The sequence below is a fragment of the Nicotiana tabacum genome, chromosome 14 (assembly GCF_000715075.1).
Source record: "Nicotiana tabacum cultivar K326 chromosome 14, ASM71507v2, whole genome shotgun sequence".
In the NCBI taxonomy this organism is placed as follows: Eukaryota; Viridiplantae; Streptophyta; class Magnoliopsida; order Solanales; family Solanaceae; genus Nicotiana; species Nicotiana tabacum.
In genome coordinates this window covers 25,298,564-25,321,247 of record NC_134093.1, presented here as the reverse complement: position 1 = coordinate 25,321,247, position 22,684 = coordinate 25,298,564, and the positions used below count along the sequence as shown (strand labels likewise).

Below are 22,684 nucleotides of genomic sequence, written 5' to 3'. Positions count from 1 at the left end.
TATGTACATGTTCTTTAAATATCTTTGACTGTAAACCATTCGTTAACAGATCTGCAATCATGAGATCAGTTCTAATATGCTCAAGTGACACTCTTTATTTCTGAACTTCCTCCTTGACGGTAAAGTACTTTAATTCCATATACTTGGCACCTTTGGAGTACTTATTGTTCCTGGAGACTGCAGAATTATCACAGTAAATTTTCAGCGGCTTGGTAATGGTGTCGACAACCCCAAATCCTGAAATAAAGTTTCGCAACCATAATGCATGAATTGTGGCTTCAAAACACGTCACAAATTCTGCTTCCATCGTGGATGTAGCAATGGCAGACTGTTTGGCACTCTTCCATGATATTGCTCCTTCAGCCAATTGGAACAAATAACCAAACGTGGACTTTCTAGTGTCAATACATCCAGTGAAATCTGAATCCGAATTTCCAACAACTTCCAAATACTTGTATCTCCTATACATGAGCATGTAATCCTTCGTTCCTTTTAGGTACCTCAAAACTTTCTTTGCAGCTTTCCAGTGATCAATTCCTGGGTTACTCTGATATCTTCCCAGCATTCCGACAGCAAAACTAATATCCGGTATTGTGCAAGTCTGAGCATACATCAGGCTACCAACAATAGAAGAGTAGGGAATTGATTCCATTTCTTTTCGTTCTACATCATTCTTAGGGCATTGCATGAGATTAAATTTGTCCCCTTTTTGAATTGGAACAATTTATGCTGAACAGTTATTCATGTTAAATCTCTCTAGAACTCTTTCGATATAGCCTTTCTGAGACAATCCTAATAATCTTTGTGATCTATCACAAAATATTTCTATGCCTATCACATAGGATGCCTCACCCATATCTTTCATTTCAAAATTCTTAGAGAGAAAATCTTTAGTCTCACGCAATATGCCTAAATCATTAGCAATAAGTAGAATATCATCAACATATATGACTAAAAATATAAACTTGCTCCCACTGATCTTTTGGTATATACACCGATCAATAGTATTTTCCAAAAATCCAAAATATGTTATGGTATTATTAAACTTTATATACCATTGTCGTGAGACTTGTTTAAGTCCATATATTGACTTCTTCAGTTTACACACCATTTGACCCTTTTCTTTAGTTTTGAAACCCTCTAATTGGTCCATATAGACTTCTTTCTCGAGATCTCCATTAAGAAAGGTAGTTTTCACATCCATTTGGTGTAACTCTAAATCATAATGAGCCACCAAAGCCATAATAATTCTTACCGAGTCTTTCTTTGAGACCGGTGAAAAGGTCTCTTTATAATCAATGCCTCCTTTTTGAGTATAACCCTTGGCAATAAGTCTGGCTTTGTATCGTTCAATATTGCCATTTAAATCATGTTTGGTCTTAAAGACCCATCTACACCCGATTTTTTAGAACTTTATGGCAATTCAACGAGATCCCAGACTTTATTATATTCCATGGATTTTAACTCTTCCTTCATGGCGTCAATCCATTTGTCAAACTCATTACTTTCTATGGCTTGTGAAAATGAAACCGAATCTTTATTAAGACCAATGTCAAAATTTGACTCTTGCAAATAAACCATGTAATCATCCGAAATAACCGATTTTCTAACTTTTTGAGATTTTCTTAATGGCATTTCTTGTGGTTCATTTGTGTCAGATATTTGTGAGTTAGTTTATTCATAAAGTGTTTCATCCAAATGTTGCTCGGTGTTGTCAAAGTATTCTTCAACAACTGGAATAATATTTGATATTTGTGTGGAAGTAGGCACATTCATGGGTAATGGAATATTGACCCTCACCTCTTTTATTTATACACTTTATTTTTTAACACTCCCATTAACTTCACTATTTTCAATGAATCTTGCATTACCGGTTTCAACAATTCTCGAACTATGGTTTGGACAGTAAAACACATACCCTTTAGATTTCTCTAGGTAACCAATAAAGTAACCACATACTGTTCGAGAATTTATTTCTTTTCTTGTGGATTATAACTCTAGTTTCCGCTGGGCAACCCCAAATATGCATGTGCATTAAACTAGGTTTCCTACATGCCCATAGTTCAAAAGGAGTTTTTAGAACTGCCTTACTAGGAATCCTGTTTAATAAATATACAACGGTTTTAAGAGCATACATCCACAATGGTTTGGGTAATGAGGAATTACTCATCATGCTCCTAACCATATCCATAAGTGTTCGATTATGCCTTTCTGCAACACTATTTTGTTGAGGTGTTTCTGGCATAGTATACTGGGCACATATGCCACGTTCCTCGAGGAACTTTGCAAATGGACCTGGATATTGTCCTGATTCATTATATTTTCCATAATATTCACCATCTCCATCTGACCTAATAATTTTCACCTTTTTATTTAATTGCCTTTCAACCTCATCAACAAATATTTTGAGAGTATCTGCTGGTTGAGAATTTTCTTTCAGCAAATAGATGTATCCATAACATGAAAAATCATCGATAAAAGTGATAAAATATTTCTCTCCACCAAAAGATGAAACATCAAAGGGTCCCACAAATATCGGTGTGTATAATTTCAAGAAGTTGGATGCTTCTTGTGGCACCTTTCTTACTATACTTGGTTTGCTTTCCCTTAATGCAATCCAAACATATAGTAAGATTAGTAAAATTTAGATTCGAAAGAATCTCATTCTTTACTAATCTTTCTAACTTTTCTTTGGATATATGACCCAAACGTCTATGCCACAAGTAAGCAGAACTTTCATCTAGTGAACTACGTTTAATTCCAACATTATATTGAACAGTAAGAAGGGATTCAAAAAAGTCAATATCGAGTTTCAATTTATATAAATCATCATTAAGAATACCATAATTATAAAAAAAAATAGCATTCTTATATAAATTAAAACATCAATTTCCAAACTTTATATCAAATCCAGAAACATCAAATCTTGAAAGAGAAATCAAATTCCTAGAAAATGAAGGTACATAAAGAGTCTGTAATAGATCAAGGTGACGTCCAGTCTCCATGATCAAACGATAAGTCCCTATGCCTTTAATTGGAGCCTTCATACGATTTTTCATGAACAAGAAATCCTTATTTGGATTTGTAGTTTGGATCATAAGGAATCCCTGCAACGTAGTAGATACATGAGCAGTTGCATAAGAATCAAGCCACCAAGTATTATTAGGAACTTCTACTAACTTTGATTCGAAACATACAAAAGCACTTCTGATAGTGTCCTTCCTTGTTACATAAAGGACAAGTATCTGCCTTATGTTACTTGTTAGCATCCTGTGGAGTTTTAGCAGGTGCTTTCTTCTTCTTGAACTTGTTGGCCTTCAAATTAAGTCCTTTACCAGCTCCTTGACCCATGAGGTTAATTGAATGACTCCCTTGTTTCTTAAGTCTTGACTCCTCATAAGTAATCATACTGGATAAGTCACTAACATTCCATTTATCCTTAATAGTGTTATAGTTAATTTGAAAAGGTCCATACTCAGGAGGCAACGAGTTCAGAATAAACTGAACCAAGAAGGAGTCATCCACTTTCATCCCCAAGGTCCGAAGTCTTGTTGCAATGTTAGTCATCTCGATGATATGGTTTTGCATACTACGCGACCCATCAAACTTCATGGTCGTGAGTTCAGCCATTAGTGTACCAGCGAGAGACTTATCTGTAAAACGAAAACGTTCTTCCACAAACTTCAGGTATTCCCTGGCACTTTCTGTTTGTGGAATAGTACTCTTAATGTTGTTGGCAATACTCATTCGCATAAACATAAGGCTCAGCCTGTTAGAGCGTTCCCATACTTTATGGAAAGACTTCTCATCCGCACTGCTCGTATCAGTAATGGCAACGGGCTTATCATTCAGCAGAGCCAAGTCAAGATCCATTACACCTAAGTGGAACTGGATTTGTTCATGCCATTCAGAGAAGTTCAATCCGTTGAACATAGTAACAAACGAAGCATGCGAATGAAGAGGAATAGCTGCAAAATAGATAATACATGCTCACAAATCAATATGGATTCAGTAAAACAATAAAAGTATATCGCAATTCTCCTTTGGGTAGATACTATGACACACTATCATAATTTAAATGCCATTTAGTCTTCAATAGGTAATTAAATATTTTAACCAAATATATATGCCATCTTTGGACATACAATATATATTTGACTAAAGAATATTAATTTTACCTCATCATATTCACTATTCATAGAATAATTGATTCACCTTTGGGTAAATTCTTAAGTTCTAGCAATAGTAAAAATTAATTTATCCACTAATTTTTAATTATTGGCATTTCATTAATTTTATGGATAAATTATAATTTTATGTATACATATTTTTCATGAATATACTAGTTTGACCTCTTTGGTGACTAACAAACTATATAAACATAAATGCACACATAAAATAAATATCAGAAAATTTTATGCATGTGAATATTTTAAACAATGTAGTTTGATCACTTTGGTGACTAACCAACTACGTAACTTCAAAGTATACATTAATTAAGCACTGCTAATAACGTTAAATACCTAATATTTAATCCTTAGATGGCACTGAAACTCTAATGGAGATCAAACACTTAATACTTAATCCTTAGATAGCACTGAAACTCTAAAGGAGATCAAACAGACAACGCCATCGGCAGTAACATTAGGCAAATAGGCATGTTAGGGATTCAACATCAAATCTCCTTTTATTTAATTTATAAATATCATGGCCCCAAATTGCTTAAAAGTAGTAACAATCATCAGAATTTTTCGTAATCTTAATCAATATAACTTCATTCAATGCTGAATCACATTTGAAAAGGGTGAAGATATAAATAAATATATCTCGGCACTTCAACACCAAACCAACAAAGACTAGTATTTTAATTCTTAGTATAGTGTTGTATTATTAATTGCACAAAGAATGTGGAGTCCGAAAACGGACATAAAACGCAAACAAAAAATAATTGTGCATATTAATTTTCTTCCATGGCTACTGTAATCCATAAGGTGGCACACGTATTACATATATGTGTTTAACATTACATACTTTATCGAAAATTATCAATTCAAATCCCAGGCTCATGATACCACGTGTAAGCATAAACTTGATTCATATCAGGATCTTGAACATGATAATCTTACATAAAACTATTGAAGAAAACATACCTGAATCGTAAACCATTATCACGAAGCGGAAGCGTTAATTGGAATTGGTTTCTTACCCTAACTTTCGTTATTGTCGCCTTTAGTGATATAAGAGAGAAATAAAATACGGTAACCCTAATGAGTGGGGAGAGACCAATTTATAGATATTTTTACTTAATCCGGTACGTCCATCAAGTAACCGATCGGACGGATGAGATTTGTTCATTAATTAAATATTAATTATGGGCCTTAAACTTATTGGGCACACACGTAGGAAAACTTAATCCTTCAGCCTCGAAATAAAATTTAAAGTTGGACCTATTTATCTATGGTTGAAAGATTTAATTTTGTAGTTTATAGCAAATGTTATTTCAGTTATATAATTATTTTCATAGGAGATTAATAATAATACTCCTTTTGTTGAAAAAAGAAGGCTTTTGAACCATGTGGTCTTAAAATGCCATAATATTTGTGTGACAAAAAGACATTTGAAACTTATGATCTTAAACATTTTATAATATTTGTGTGACTATAAAAACTTTTCAATACGAATAAAATGAATAAAATAAAAGTTTAATGTTAAATTATTTTTAAATATAGTGCGTCATTATTTTTTTAACGAACTAATAAGAAAAATGTGTCACATAAATTGGAACGAATAAAGTTAAATAGGAGATTTGTCAATTAAAAAAATTAAAGATCTTTGTATGGTCATTTTCTGCTATTCAAATCATAAATGGGCATAGTAAATCATTTTCTGCTATTTATGAGCTCCTCAAAATAGTAAAGTGACACATAAAAAAAAAAAAAAAAAAAAACCAAAACGGGGCACCTGAGCTAATACTACATCGAACAGGGTATCAGTATGTAAATAGACTTTAAATTCAAGGGTACTAACAAAATTTATAAATTTATCAATAAGTTCCTCCACTCTCACTATAAATATAGGCAAAGGCGGGAAAAATTCCAAGAGAAAATTCACAGAGAGAGAAAATGAACTACTCAAAACCAAAGTCCGGCAGAGATATACGAAGCTTGGTCGAAGCTATCAAATCTTCCGATGTAAGCTTTTATTCTTAGCTCATAATTCAAAAATCCAATTGCACTTATTTTTATTCATCTGTTATTTCATTTTCATAAATTCCTAGTATTTTTCATAAGTTATTTCATTATAAATTTCGTTATTATGAGTGTCAGCTTGATATTAGAAATAGTGTTACATTTTTAGGGTTTAATTTCAATCTAGGTGCTCTAACTTGACTGTAGAAGCCAAACTGACTAATTTCAATCTCAGTCATTTGATTCAACTGTTTGTATTTCCTCTGTCGGTGTTTCAGTTATTTTGTATAAATTTTCTCCGTATTGCAATAGTTAATTCACTATAATTTTATGAAATTTCTATTTGAAATAGTGTAGATTGTTTTTTAGGGTTTAGTTTCAGTGATTTTTGATTAGATTCTACTCATTTTGTCCCACTTTTTGGTGCCCTAAGTTGACTTTAGAGGTCAAATTGACTAATTTCAATTTCATTCATTTGATTCAACTGTTTGTATCATTTCACAATTAATTTGTATAAATTTCTTTTTATTTCAGAATTTAATTCACTGTAATTTTGTTATTATGAGTCTCGTTTTGAATTAATTGCTATTGGAAGTAGTTTAGATTGTTTATTAGGGTTTAGTTTCTGTAATTTTTTTTTTATTAGATTCTGCTCAGTTGTTCCACTTTTTAGTGCCCTAAGTTGACTTTAGAGGTCAAAATGACTAATATCAGTTTTAGTTATTCGATTCTAGTGTTGTATTTTTTCCTCATCACGTTTCCTTTAGTTTTTAGAAGTTGCATTGTATTTTTGATAATTTCATTATTATGAGGTGTAGTTTGCTGAAACTAGAGGCGGAGTCAGAATTTTAAGTATATGGATTCCGTATTCTAGGACAAGATAAGTTAGTGGGTTCGGGATAGATTATTTACACATATTCAATAGATATTTTAACACAAATACAGAGTCTGAGTTGAAGCTTGGGTTCTGCCGAACTCATAGCTAGACTTGTAGCTCCGCCACTGGATAAACACCTTTGGAACTAGTGTAGATTGTTTTAAGGTTTTGTTTTTCGTGTGAAGGAAAATGTTCAAAGGAAAGAGCACACCTATTCATGTATGTATTATATACGTAAAGATATCTAGTTTGTTTCTGTATACAGGGCCTTCTCATTCTGTGACTTCCGGCGCTAGCTTAGTGCTTGGCTTCTTTTGTCAATAAAATTTAACTTACTGATAAAAAAAATATCAATAGGAACTAAGTGAATGGCTGAATGCAATGACCTTAATATAGTTCATATAAGGATGCAAAGTAAGGACTTCTGATTGGAGCTTAAAAGGTGTATACGCTGATTAGAAAGAATGAGGGTTTTATAGGAAAGTTATTTCTGTCTTTTTCCTTGTTTGTGCAAGTTTAGCTGAGTTGTGTCCAAGTCATATGTAATATTAAAATCAATGAAAAAAGCTCAACATTTTTATTCAAGCCGGTAGGGTAGATGTTTGTGTTTTGTGCTCTTATAGAAGCTTGCTATAACTTGGTTTGTAAGTTGCCACCGAAAGTATTCTGCCCAAGATAAGGCATTTTCCACAAACATTGTTCCACTTGTCACTAATATATTCTAAATCTTTTGTTCTTTTCGGATACTTTCTATACTCGTCTTTTCTTTTCTTCTTGATGGCTTTCACTATCTTAAATCATACCTAATAACTTCTTAGCTTTGTTTAAATGTTAAGCTATTCCTTGATATTATTTGCTAGTTATTTGTATCCTATTATTGGTTCAATAGCGTCCTTTCTATCCCGCAGGTTGTTGAGAATCGTGTTGACTTGCTTGATGAACTTGGTGAGTTAGATCTGTCAGAGAAATCAGAAGTGGCTTCTCTTATAGAATCCTTACAAGTATCCTGATGACTATTAGACATACTTTTCTTGATCTCACAGTATAATGCCATGGATTAATTGGATTGAGAAAAGGAGAATTCGGTTTACTGTCTGTAAAGACTCAAAAGCTGGGAACTAGGTTGTGGGTTTATCATTGCCATAGGTGATGTATGTACACATTCCAGTTACAAGAAATGATTTTCTATAATCAAATGGAGACTACGACAAATTTGGTTGAGAGAACTAATGTGCCAAGGCTTGAGAAATTGGGAACACCATTTTTATAGCCTGTTTGGCCAAGCTTCTCCAAGGCTAAAAGCACTTCTTTTTTAAAAAGAAGTGCTTTTCTTTTTCAAAGTTGAAGTGTTCGGCCAAGCTTTTAGAAGAAAAAAAAGTACTTTTGAGTGGAAGCAGAAAAAAGTAGCTTCTCTCCGGAAGCACTTTTTTGAAAAACACTTTTGAGAAAAATACATTTAGAATCACTTTTTTATAGCTTGGCCAAACACTAATTGCTGCTTAGAAGTGCTTTTCAAATTAATTAGCCAAACACAAACTGCTTCTCACCAAAAGTACTTTTGAGTAAAAACACTTCTCAAAATAAGCTGATTTTAGAAGCTTGGCCAAACATGCTATTAGTTTCAATTCTTAAATTTGCAGTTAACCACAGAAATGACAACTGAAGAGTCACTATTCATAAGTTCTATCTTCTCTATGAGTTTGACCTTTGAGCATATGTTTAGGTAAGAGTTACAATAATTCACTCATTCATCGACGACGCTTTACCTGTGTTCTTCAGCATACTTTTGAATTTGGTACTGCTGACAGTGTCTGAATTGGTCTTTCCAAAATGGTTTGTCTTTTCGGTGGTAAACAATTGGTAAATGCTTTCTTCGTCATTGCTGTTGTATCTTGTTTATTTTCTTGTAAGCAAACAGAGCTCTGATGCTATATAGAGGTTTTGTTAGAATGAAATACCATGCCAGAGCTACAGCAAAACAAGTAAATGTATTTATGCGAGAGCTATATAAAGGTTGTGTGTTATGAATGATGTTGCAATTTAATAAATGTATTTATGGAAGATCTGGCTCAAATTCTTCTGGTTTGGTAAAACAGCTAGCTTGATCTCATTTTAGTAGCAACTCTTTGTTATCTACCTTGACATTTTACTGGACACTCTGGGAAGACTTCACATGTCTCGACATTTCTCAATGCAAATTGAACAAAACCATTTTGCATGTGGCTGCAAAATATCTGCCGTCAGACATATCTGCATGCCTAGGGCAGTTTGTAGGCCTAGGAGCCAAAGTAAGTTCTGTTTCATCCCTTTTCTCCTTAATTAAGTGACCCGTGATCTTGATGATACAGATTGCTTATATTAAGTTCTTAATCATTAGGCTGCCGCATGGTGTAAAAAGCATCTACAGATGACACTCATGTCGACTCAGGAGTCACCTGAAGAAGAACATAGTAGCCTCTTTTATCAGGTCAAATTATTACTTTTAGCATACGGACAATGTCCCTGGTAAATTGGTTGGCATTTCAATGTGAGGTTCTCATCTTCCTTTTGAGTTCTTGAGATCAATATGGTTGCAATTTTCTTTATTTGAGTTTGAATGTTGCATCATAGTCGTCCACCTGCATAACAATCAGAAGACCATAATTCCTTCTCTTGTGAAAGCCTCTTTCATTATTTCCCTAGCATGTAATCTTTTTGTCTTTTTGGTTACGAATTTTTCTTTTCATTCTGACTTTGAAAAATCCACTGCACTTCTTTAGTTACACTGTCTGGTGTCTTAATGTTAAATCCTAGCACCACATGGATAAACAAGCAAATGCAGTCAACATAACAAAACCAACCAAACTGTCTATTACACTTTAAACTGAACTGGATCACATGAGTTTACCTGTTGATAACATTATTGTTGTTTGTTGTGTCATGAAGCTAGTTGATTTAAGTAACTGGTAAAAAACCCAAACTGAACTGTGCAAAGTGGAAGCCCCTTTTGGATTCCGTAGTCATGTTTTAGCTGTACAGAGTTCAGCTGGTGACTGTTTTATGTGTTGCATTTCCTTATAATGTAAGTTTCCTTAATTTTGAAATGCATGTAGTGTCTCTAACAATGCTATCAAGTTTTAGCTTCTGACAGATCTCGATTTTTCTCAGTTGCTATTGGATTTGCTTGGCTACTCTGCCTCTATTTTCGCAGCTTTGACCAGATACCCCATTGCGGTTGATAAGGGGTTAATGTCTATTGTTGAAAATTTCATATTGGAGGAATTAAATCTCACAAAGGACTGTATTTTAGCTCAGAAGGTAGAAACTTCTGATTTATACTGGCCCTTTTGTCGTGTTTCAAGTGAATACTTTTATTTTTGCGTTTTCCCTCTCTGTTACACATGTCTGTCTTACCCAAAAATGTCAATATATATACTCTCCTATCATGGTGCTAAAATTGTTATTTTTGACACTCTAATTTCTGCGATTACAATGCTGACACTTGCTGCGGACCCTCTTATTTGCCAAGTACCTTCTACCATGTCCCTTGTAGCAGTTTGGTACTCGAGTTAAAACTTTTTTCATGTTAGCCATTTTGATCTAAAAATAGGGTCAAATGGTTGCCATTTTTCATAATACAGCAGTAGGTTGCATATTGCTTGGCAATTATTACAAGTAATGGTTACTCTCAAGAAATTGCTAGAATTCATTAGACTCAGCATAGAAATATAAATTGAGAGATCTTGTCCAAACCAACCAATGGTTGAAAACCACAATGATCAGCATACTCTTGAGTAATAAATTGTTGACTAAATTCCAGCAGACAAAATAAAACTGTATATTATTGCATTTAACCATAAATTGAACAAACTACAGGGCTTTAATAGCAGTCATACTACCGCTTGTCAAAAATGAAAAAAATAAAGCAGTTGAACCATCTTTTCATGTATATGCGTCCTGTTTCACCCATATTCTATTCCCATCTTTTCCTTCTTACCAACCTCGAGCAAATCTGATACAGAAATTGCTCCCCCCCCCCCCACCCCCCAAATATGTAGGTGTAATGTAGTCAAACCATTCTGAATATACATAGGTATATGCAAATGGAGAAAAATTGTTTGAACTGTTCAGAACTGTTTGCTATTATTTTCTTTACTGCTCTAAATTTTCGTGATTGTCTCCAGGCAATTTCCTCATTTGGTTCCGAAGTGCAGAAAATTGCATTAGAAGTTCTTGATGCTCTGGTACGTCTATGTAAGGTATATTCCCATGGCATAAACTGGGATTCTTACCTTAAGATGATGGAGGAGGAAAGAAAAGTTGTGGACTATGAAGAGGCTGAAAGTGCAGATCATGTTAACAGGATAATGAAATTTACGGTTGAGAAATTGTGTGAATTGGGCGTCCTTGCAGCTAATGATGGAGGAAATCTTGTGAGCTTAATTAATTTGTCATGGAAAGGTGTAGTTAACTTACTTCAGCTTGGCAAGGGTGCTTTGGCTGTAAAGTTGAATGTAGGAGATATTATTCTGACTCTTATTTATCTGGCTAATGGATCTTTGAGATGTGCGGCTGAGACGTGGTCATCCACATTGAAAGAAACAGTTTCTGCAGTGGAAGCTAGACGCGTATTTCTTCCAGTCAAATTTTACCTGATTAATGCTGTACGAATTATCTCTCAGTACACATCCGAGGCATTTTATGTGTTCAAAGATATAATATTATCTGTCATAATGATCTCAACCTTTAGAATTTTCCTCATTAAAAATGAGCTGCTCAAATTTGCTGGTGATGCAATTGCAGAAATTTTGGAGCCGACATCCTTTCATATGCTTAACTCTTTCCTTAATTCAGCTCAAGTGAAATCAAAGCAGAAGTTTCAAATTTTGGACTGGTTGTTTGGTGAGGAAACTGATTTAGAAAATGTTCCTGGGTGCAGTATTACTGAAGCTGGCGGAATGAGTGCAATTTTCTCTGTAAGTTCTGGCACTATGCAGGGAGCAAAGGTGCTGTTTATTGGCCGAGTAGCCTTATTTGTTAATCTTCTGAAAAACGCACCTGATATTGAAGATGATGCGAGACTAGGGATGGCTAGAAAACTTGGATGGTTATTGTGCATATTTACTGATGAAGATGTGTATTCTTCCATTCTTGTCTTGGAACTTCCTACAATGTCTCGTACTAGTCAGAAACATGAATCTGATGAGCCCCTGTTCCATTTCATAATTAATGCCTTGAAAACCTTCATGATAGTTACCTCTTCAAGTCAAGCTTGGTGTGACGTAGAGTCTTTCCTGCTTGAAAACCTTTTTCATCCTCACTTTCTATGTTGTGAGATTGTTACTGAACTTTGGTGCTTTATCTCTCGTCACGCTGACAAAGTTGTGGTAGATGGCATTATTGAAAAGTTTTGCTCATTAATGAAGCACACAGAAGCTTCTAACTTTGCACTAAACCCTAATAGTCTGGTGCGAAAACTGGCGAGATTTCTCTGTGTACTGGTTACATGTGGTCCAAAGTGTATGGTAGATAAAGTTTATAATACAGTTGTTGGATATAACACATCACAGTATTCACCAACTACATACTTAGCCCTGCTTATGGAGGGATTCCCACTAAATTCACTTTCAGAAAAATTCAGAAGTGAGGCAAAGCAACGAATTGTAACTCAATACTTTGACTTCCTTGAGAGTTTTGGTGGTAAACTACCGAGAGAAGGCGGCTCTGCTATTTATGGTGCTCCAGTCTTTGCTCTCTCTGCCGCTCTGCAGTTTCAGTATGTAATCAGCTCCTTTTGCATGAATTGGCTAATTTCTCAAACTTAATTGGCTAAGCCACAAATGTCTATTCTTGTCAAACTAGTATAGAATGTTGAAATTTACAGTTTTAAGCTTATCGTGGAAAGCACTTAACTATTTAAACGTTTTCATAAAACAAAAGAGTAAGAAAAGTTGGTGTTTTAATGATAAAGCAAGTGACTAACAAGGTTAGTGTTTTTTGTTGGCCTCTGCTTTTTAATGATAGTAGGCTTTTACTATTGATAAATTTCAAGTACCCAACTTAGATTCCCTATGTTTCTTTTCTTCTTTTCTCTTTTTGCAGCCTAATCAGCATATCCGATGCTGAGATGAAGACTATAAAGTTCCTTGTTGCTATTATTCACAAATACAGAGATTCTTCAGAAATCAAAATAAAGGATAAATACCGCAGGCTTCTTAGTGAGACACTAGGAATCATTTCTAACATGAAGCATTTGTATACTTCCAATGACATGGAACAAGTCATATTGGCGCTTCAGAACCTCTTCATCTCTGGACCAGCTTTATCAGACGGAAAATCATTTCAATGTAAACCAAACTTGTCATCTTTTATGGCTGGCCTTGGTCACATTGAATTGGAAGACCGAGAGGACAGTGCAGTTAGTTCAGCTATGTGGGAGCTGTATCACATGTTGCTTGAAGAGCGTCATTGGGCACTTGTTCATCTTGCTATCACAGCCTTTGGATATTTTGCTGGCCGCACTACTTGTAGTGAGCTTTGGAGATTTGTGCCTCAGGATGCAGCTCTTTCTTTTGATCTGGAAACAGGAAAAGAAGCTGATGAGGAGAGATTTATGTCTGAGCTAAAAGAATTTCTTGAGAAGGAAACAGCATGTCCAAAGATAAAACCTTGTCCTGACACGATTAACATGCTTGCTATAGATGGGCAAATGCTAAAAGAAACCTTTAAAAAGATAAGAGATGTTGATCCAAAGCTTGTGGTCTGCGAGCCCATGGAAGTTGACAATGAAAAGCAAACCAATAGAAAAAGAAAATTTCCTGACAGAGTTACCAAAGGAGTGGAATTACTGAGGGATGGATTGAAGGTTATGGGTGATGCTCTTTCTGAGTGGCAGCATAACCAGTACGACTCCACTGATATTCGAGACAAGTTCTTGACTCACTTCTCTCACCTGGAAGATGTGGTTACTCACTTGGTGAGCCTAGCTGACAGTGGCTAACTTATACTGGAGTGGTTCACTTCTGCAGTGACATGCAAATCATAATCAGGTATTGTTTGCATTGGACTTAATCTGTTCTAGATAAAGGTGCATCACTAGGATTGTCCACAAAACTCTAAGTTTTGTTTCGGCGATTTCGGGATAGCACCATAAGATGTTCTTAGTACTCGTATTTACATAAGTGAAGCAAGTGCAGAATTGATGCAGTTAGACACTTCTAACATGTGGATATGACAGAACAGAAGCGCTATACACAATAGCTGTACTGTTGGAGAAGGAATGTTATTTTAGTAAACGTTGTGAAATTTCTTTACTACTGTATATGCCAGATTTATTATGAAGCCTTAAGCACCTAATAATTAAGAAATAGAGCTGGCTTTCTTTGCGGCGGCAGGTTGGGTGAGAGATGGGGGTTGAATGATTTATTTCAAACTTTATTTTGAGCTATTGATATCGTGGTAAAGCTTTTCGCATAACAAAAATGCACATTTTAAATTCAATAAGACCATTGTTATTCTTATTCCCAAGTCTTTGTTCCACATCGTATGAAGGGAATACAGTTAGACATTTAAATTGAGATCTGATTGGGTAAGTTGGTTTAGCCCCAGTTCAATTTTCATTAAGAAAAGAATCATAATACATGCTTTAATTGCATAGTACTATGTTAAAAAGGAATACATGCTTTAGTGTCTTTTGTCACGATACTCGGCAAGTTCATTAGAAATTTGTTTATAATTTGTTTGGACGATTGTTGCATACCATTTCTTAATATATTGTATTATTTTAGTGTATATAATGTTTAGATAGATTATATCGTTTAATGTCACACATCAGCAAGTTGAAAAATAGGCATACAATGTTACAAAAAAAGTAGAGTATGAGTTAGAGTGATGATTAAAAAGGGTAGGGTGAAAAGTAAAATAGAATTACAGTAAGGGCAATAAGTCAACAATACAACCACACCAAATTAGTTGTTATGTAAAAGGGGTGTTTCATCGCTATGTAACAATATATTTAACGATACGATACAATAAAATTAATTAAAGTAACACTCAAAATAAACACGTATTTATAATAACAACTTGTTTGGATGGTTGTTATGAATCGTTTTATAATGTATCATATATCATTGTATTATATGGTACTATATCGTTTTGATGTATACAATGTCTAAATAGATTGTATTATTTGCCGTTGTTTCATGATGTCATGCACCAATAATATGAATAATAAACTTCTAATATTATAAAGAAAAAGTAAGGTACAAAGTAGAATTAGTATATAAAAAAGTATAGTAAAAGATAAAATAGGATTATTTAATAATAAGAAAGGGCTAGATGAGAAAAAAAATAAGGCAAAGACGTGACCATACCAAATTAGTCATTCCATAAAGTGACACATTTTGTCAGTTACGTAACGAAAGATTTAAGGATACGATACAACAAGATTTAAATAACAATCAAAACAAATATTATATTTTAAGTAACAATACAATACAAAACAAAAGGTAACAATCATCCAAACAAGGCGTAACAATACGATAACAACCATCAAAACAAATTGTTAAGCAATTGCGGCAGAATTTCAACCAATTGACTCTCACAAACAAGCTTACATTCTATAAGGTTCTGTAGTGGCTAGAACCAAGTCGTTATAATAAGAGATTTACTCTTACAAATATAATAAAAGTTGATTGTTCTAATTAATAAATCAAAGAGAATATATAGTTGTATGGATCTGTCGTCTCTTTATATGTGTACATCTAGGTAAAAACTACCAAATATTATCCACTAATAGAATAAAGAACTAATTTGACATTAGTCCTTATTGTTCCTCAAACTCGTATAACCTAACCTTAAGGAAAGCTCCATCCTCATTAATCTCCCAACTGCACCTTTTATTAGCACATCTATTTTTATCTCTCTGATAATCAAACAGAATAAAATTCAACCCCGACATAATTCTAGCAGATCCATAATCCACATCACATGACAACACATAATTACCACCTGGTCTTGGTAGGTCAACGTCGACATTGTAAGTTTGAATCGTACCCTCTGTAAGTTTTACTTCTGGATATTGCAATCCATTTAAGTCACACTCGACGTGCAAATTATAATTAGGTATTGAATCAATGATGTCGATATAGTATGTGTCTGGTGCTGGAGCTACTAATGAACAAGTTATGAACAAAAATAGAACAAGGGTTGGAACGTGTAGTAGTATAGAAGAAGCCATATGTTGTTATTTGTTATTATTGTTCATTCTTTTGAGTTTTATGTCCTTTATATAGCACATGGTTTTGAGTTTCATGAAACTGAAATATGGGGAGAAATAATGATATGGTTCCCACTATTTTAGGAGGCAATCCTTGTAATGAATTAGTTTCTATGAATTTACAGCGTCACATTTAGAAAGGATTGTTCTCTTCCAATTAGGGAAAGTTTTAATTATGAATATTTTATATTATTGCTTTAAACGAGCGTGGAATATCAAGGTTCAAGATTCTCATTTAAAGTTGCTTTTATTTTAGCTAGTTATTTATTTGATTTCCTTTTTTGTTAGATTACACTATGGAGTATGTTCTCTGATTTTTAAGTCACAAAGTTTCTGTTATTCTTTTGTTGATCCCGAAAATTGTTTTGAAGGGATCCTAAACAAAAACAAGAGAATAGTGCCTTTGGTAGGATTTAACTAGGCTTGGACTTGACTGAGTTAGTTCGACGGGCTGGATTGAATTGGTTGATTGATGTAATTATTACTTTAAAAATAGATTTCTCTATTATGTTCAATTGTTAACTAAAACTAGTAATTAATTTAAAATTTCATATGTTAATTTAATAAATGATAATTATTTATTAGTTAGTAATAGATATGTAAGTTTTGTACTTCATTATTCAATATAATTAGAATTTTAATCAAATTTTAACTTAAGCCTACTTTATGGATGACGTGAAATGTAATTAATATTCAAAAATTTAGAATTCTAAATATGATGATATTCAATTTAGTGCAAAATTTTTAAAACTTTTTATTTTTTTGCTTCGAAATTTCAATTTTGAATAACTTGGTTCACTCATATGGACACGTCGACGTCCAGACCGAGAGAGAGAAACAATTAAAAAAAGGGCAAGTCACACGTTTGGTCGGTCGGCCACAAATAATTATATTTATTAGTCAATATATGAAAATTATATACTGATTATGTATAAAATTATATACGGGTAAAAACCGAGCTCATGATACACTCTGGCCTCCAATAGGATAAAACGAGCTCGAGATATGATTGCAAAGGATAAGAATCGAAGCGAGGGTCTCATCGAGTCAGAATCCGGGGGCACGATGTCTGCCCTCGAGAATATCGGGGTTATGATTCGAGATCGATCCAAGTCCTGAAAGACTTCGGAGAACATTATCGGGCAATCAAGCACGACCAACAGAAGGCCGTAATATCCGTTACCGAGCGGATATCACGGCGTGGATCTCGGCACGCATCGATGAAGAACCGGCATTTAGTTAATCACAGAAGATTTTTTATCTTTTATGGAATTGTACTTAGAGTAGGATTCCTCTACTATATAAAGGGGGTCTGATAATTCATTAGACACATTGTAACATGCATTCCAAAGCAATATACTACTATTTTCACTATTACTGTAAGCTTTTCTCTCGTTCATCAAAATTGTCCATTGTGAGCCCGGATCGAGGGTGAATGCTTCACTAAGGCTGGAATCATCCTCCTCGCGTGGTTTGAATTTACTGTATCTTTACTTGTCTATTCTAACTCAATCTATTATTTTGTATCAAATTAATCCGCATATCCTTAAAACCACTTACAGATTTAATTGTTATCCGATTTTGAGGGTAAACAGTTTGGCGCCCACCGTGGGGCTAAGGATAATAGTGGTAATTTGATACAAATTTTCATAACACACCCTACTTCACACTTGTTCTTTGGAGTGTCTTTGATTTCTGGTCTAAGTTTAAAATATCGAACTCCCAATCTGCCCCTCTAAACATGGATGCTGAGTCTGGCCACCATGGCGAGAGCAACAATATGGTGCCCGGTAATGAGGTGCCCACTGCCGATCCCAACGGAATTCCGGCCGCGGACCCGATCGACGCCAACTCACATGTGGCCATTAACGCGAATTTGCCTACCGATCCTGAGAACAACGTCCACGGGGGAGTTCGATTGGTAGCCCAAAATACACGTAACAGTGAAGGAGATGGGATCAACTTGTTGGTGATCTTAGAAATGCTGCAGGCTCAGCAGGTAGCGATAGTCCAACTGCAAAACCAAAGTCGCGCTCCCAGTAGAGTTGAGCCCGAACTATCCCGAGAAAACAATCATGAACCAGCCACAAATAGGCCAAATGAAGCTGAACCCTGGACCAATCCTGAGATAATAAAGATGCTCGAGGAATTGACAAAACGGGTAGAAATGGGAGAAAAGAAAATCGAAGCCAACGACAAGAAGGTCGACCTACAACTCCAGGGTCGACCAAATCCCCGAAGCACCACCGATACTGAAAGGCCTAGATTCCAAAAAGTTTGTTCAAAAACCTTTTTCTCCGAGCGCAGCTCCGAAGCCAATACCAAAAAAGTTCCACATGCCTGAAATTCCTAAGTACAACAGAACAACTGATCCAATGAACATGTGACCTCATACGTGCGCCATCAAGGGGAACGACTTGGAAGATGATGAGATCGAACCTGTCCTGCTGATAAAGTTCGAAGAGACCTTGCCAAAAGGAGTTATGATATGGTATCACAACTTACCCCCCAATTTTATTAACTCATTTGCTATGCTTGCACATACTTTTGTAAAAGCGCACGCCGGAGCCATCAAGGTCGAGACCAGGAAGTCGGATCTTTTCAAGGTAAAGCAAAAAGAGATAACGAGATGCTCAGGGAGTTCGTGTCAAGGTTTCAAATGGAACGGATGGACTTGCCACCGGTGGCGAACGATTGGTCCGTTCAGGCCTTCACCCAAGGATTCAATACTCGAAGCTCATTGGCTTCGCAGCAATTGAAGCAAAATCTGGTAGAATATCCGGTTGTAACTTAGGCCTATGTGCATAACCGGTATCAATCAAAAATTAGGGTCGAAGATGATCAGCTTGGGGCCCCTTCCAGGTCTGTTTATCCCGTCCGAGCTAGTGACAGATCCAAAAGAGACATTGACCGTGAACCAAGGTCAAGTAGAGATCAGTATCAACCGTACACCGGTGATCGTAGGGGTAATGGGTCTGGACGAAACCCTATGAGGAGTGAAAGGAGAAGCGATCGAGGTCAAAATAACCGATGACTCATAAGCAAAAACGGTTTCGACAGGCCCATCGGGCCTAAGGAAGCGCCGAGGTTATCAGAGTACAACTTCAACGTCGATGCCGCTGCCATCGTATCTGCCATCGGACGCATCAAAGACACCAAGTGGCCTCGACCTATACAGTCCAATTCAGCCCAAAGGGATCCCAACTTATTGTGTAAATTTCATGGCACTCACGGCCACAGAACAGAAGATTGCCGACAATTGAGAGAAGAAGTAGCCTGGTTAATCAACAACAGACATCTCCGGGAATTCCTGAGCGATCGAGCCAAAAATTATTTATGGAATATAGATTCTAGTAAGCAGATCGAGCAGGAAGAGCCTCAGTATGTCATTAACTTAATCATCGGTGAGTTCGACGTTCCCCAAGGGCCAATGTTAAAGCGCACCGAAGTATCCATCACGAGGGAAAATAGACTTGAGATTACGTACCGGAAGGAACCTTGTCTTTCAACGACGAGGACGCTGAAGGCATCGTTCAGCCCCACAACGATGCACTGGTAATATCTGTACTCACAAATAAATCTCGAGTTAAGCGTATGTTAATTGATTCAGGTAGCTCGGCCAATATCATTAGATCGAGGATCGTGGAACAACTAGGTCTACAAGACCAAATCGTGCTTGCAGTCAGAGTTCTAAACGGATTCAACATGGCATGTGAGACCACTAGAGGGGAGATAATATTACCGGTGAACACCGCCGGAACCATTCGGGAAACAAAGTTCTACGTGATCGAAGGAGACATGAGGTACAATGCTCTGCTCGGGAGACCGTGGACTCAAAACAGGAGGTCAGTACCCTCGACGCTGCACCAAGTGCTAAAATTCCCGATGCCAGGAGGGATTAAAAAAATTTATGGAGAACAACCGGCCGCTAAGGAGATGTTTGCGGTCGATGAGGTGATCCCAGTATCCGCACTTTCGACATCAAAGGGTATAAGTCCGGTTGCCAGAGAGGAAACCAAATAGCAATTACCGACACCGACCTCGATCGAACCGGAGAAGTAGGGGATGGGTGAGGACGACGACTACGGAGTTCCCAGGTCTTTCATAGTCCCCGATGATTCTGACGCCACCAAATAAACGGTCGAAGAACTGGAACACGTCATATTGATCAAGCACCTGCCCGATTGTAAGGTATACCTGGGCACGAGATTAAGTCCCGAGCTCATGGAAAAACTCATTCAATTCCTTATAGCTAACATAGATTGTTTCGCTTGGTCCCACCTCGATATGAAAGGGATTCCACCGGAGATAACTAATCACAAGCTGAGCCTAGATCCGAAGTTCCATCCGGTCAAGCAGAAAAGGAGGCCTCAGTCCGAAGTCAAGCATGCATTCATCAAGGACAAGGTATCTAAACTCCTTAAAATAGGGTCCATTCGGGAGGTTAAGTACCCAGATTGGTTAGCAAACGTAGTAGTAGTCCCTAAAAAGGGGAATAAATTAAGAATGTGTGTAGAGTTTAAAGACTTAAACAAGGCATGCCCCAAGGACTCTTTCCCTCTGCCAAACATCGATCGCATGATCGATAGGGGTGTACATAAGTCGGGTTGGTTCAGATTTTCAATTATCAAACAAAACCAATGGTGTCGGGGTTTTAAATTTATAAACCAAACCAAATCGACAAAGTCGGGTTTTTCAATCTCGGTTTTTCTCGGTTTTTTCGGGTTTTTTCAGGTTTTCGGTTTTTTTTCGGTAAAGTTTTCATAGCATAAAATATGTAACTTGTGCTCCAAATATTTCTTAAGTCCTAGTAAAATACAACTATATAATGTGTTTTCTAAGAAACTAACACAATAATATGAGATACGTCATAGCATTATACTAAAATATTCAATAACAAAGATAAAATAATAAAATTACATAAGACAAATATTGCTAATTAATAAGCCATAATAAAAATTAACATAATCTAAAAATACTATATAAGTCATGTTAAAATAAGTATAGATAATAAGTACTAATATTAATTACATAACTAAGCACTAAAGAAAAAGATAAACTGAGTTATGCATTTTCATTATAAACCAATGTAAAACTAAAATAATTATCCAACACTATCTGCATTTCTAGTATTGAATTGATTTTCTTTTGTTAGCATTAGTATTGATTTGAACTTTGTTTTAGTTACTACATTTATGGGCTATAAAATTTATTTACCATTCAAGAATGTTAAGTCTAAACTTGAAATAATACGTTAAAAGATAAAACTGTGAAAAAGTTTAAGAAATATTTATAAATTACATTACAATAAATATTTATATGTATAAAATATTTTTAAAAATTATATAAATGTACTATCGGGTTGGTTTGGTTTCGGTTTGACTTTTTTTAGTTAAAACCAAACCAAACCAATTATGGTCGGATTTTATTTTCCAACATCAAACCAAATCAAACCAAACCACATCATTTTTTTTGGTTTGACTCAGACTATCGGTTTGGTGCGGTTTATCGGTTTTCTTTGTACACCCCTAATGATCGATGCAACGGCCGACTACGAGATCCTCAGTTTTCTCGACGCCTACTCCGGGTACAACCAAATTCAGATGGACCCAGACGACCATGAAAAAATGTCTTTCATCACTAAATATGGTACCTACCGCTATAACATAATGCTATTCGAACTAAAAAACGCCGGTGCCACTTACCAACGCTTAGTAGATCGGATGTTCGAAGAACAAATAGGAAAATCAATGGAGGTTTACATTGATGATATGTTAGTTAAGTCCCTGCGAGCAGAGGACCATTTGAAACATTTACAGGAAACCTTCAACATATTGAAGAAATATAATATGAAGCTGAACCTAGAGAAATGCGCATACGGAGTCGGGTCCGGGAAATTCCTCGGATTCATGGTGTCCAACCGGGGAATCGAGATTAATCACGATAAGATCAAGGCCATCGAGGACATCGCTGTTGTGGACAATGTCAAGGCTGTTCAAAGGTTAATCGCGCGCATAGCCGCTTTGGGTCGATTCATCTCGAGGCCCTCCGACAAGAGCCACCGGTTCTTCTCACTGTTGAAGAAGAAGAATAACTTCTCATGGACTCCGGAGTGCCAACAAGCCTTGGAGGAACTCAAGCAGTACCTCTCGAGCCCACATTTGCTTCATACTCTGAAGGCAGACGAACAATTGTATATGTACTTAGCGGTATCCAAGGTAGCGGTAAGTGGAGTCCTGGTACAGGAAGAGGAAGGTATGCAATTTCCTATCTATTATGTTAGTAGAACTCTAGGCGAGGCCAAAACTAGGTATCCTTACCTAGAATAATTGGCGCTTGCTTTACTAAGCGTCTCTAGGAAGC

The 22,684-nt window shown here is 35.9% G+C and overlaps 2 protein-coding genes across 4 annotated transcripts; one reads left to right on the top strand and one right to left on the bottom strand.

Annotated features, from left to right (window-relative positions):
• Positions 1–94: 94 nt before the first annotated feature.
• On the bottom strand, positions 95–652 carry LOC142168856 (secreted RxLR effector protein 161-like). Its single transcript, XM_075230023.1, has one exon. It carries the CDS (start codon positions 650–652, stop codon positions 95–97), a length of 558 nt encoding a protein of 185 aa, XP_075086124.1.
• Positions 653–7,975: 7,323 nt separating this feature from the next.
• LOC107767095 (uncharacterized) lies at positions 7,976–14,564 on the top strand. Of its 3 annotated transcripts, XM_016586009.2 has the most exons (6): positions 7,976–8,066; positions 9,219–9,353; positions 9,443–9,532; positions 10,213–10,362; positions 11,229–12,820; positions 13,147–14,564. In XM_016586009.2, exons 3-6 carry the CDS (start codon positions 9,473–9,475, stop codon positions 14,042–14,044), a joined length of 2,700 nt encoding a protein of 899 aa, XP_016441495.2. In that variant the 5' UTR covers positions 7,976–8,066; positions 9,219–9,353; positions 9,443–9,472; the 3' UTR covers positions 14,045–14,564. The 3 variants fall into 3 exon arrangements, with proteins under 3 accessions (XP_016441495.2, XP_075085519.1, XP_075085520.1); XM_075229418.1 differs by lacking the exon at positions 7,976–8,066 and having other exon boundaries at positions 9,295–9,353; positions 9,443–9,592; XM_075229419.1 differs by lacking the exons at positions 7,976–8,066; positions 9,219–9,353; positions 9,443–9,532 and adding an exon at positions 9,599–10,126.
• Positions 14,565–22,684: the final 8,120 nt, after the last annotated feature.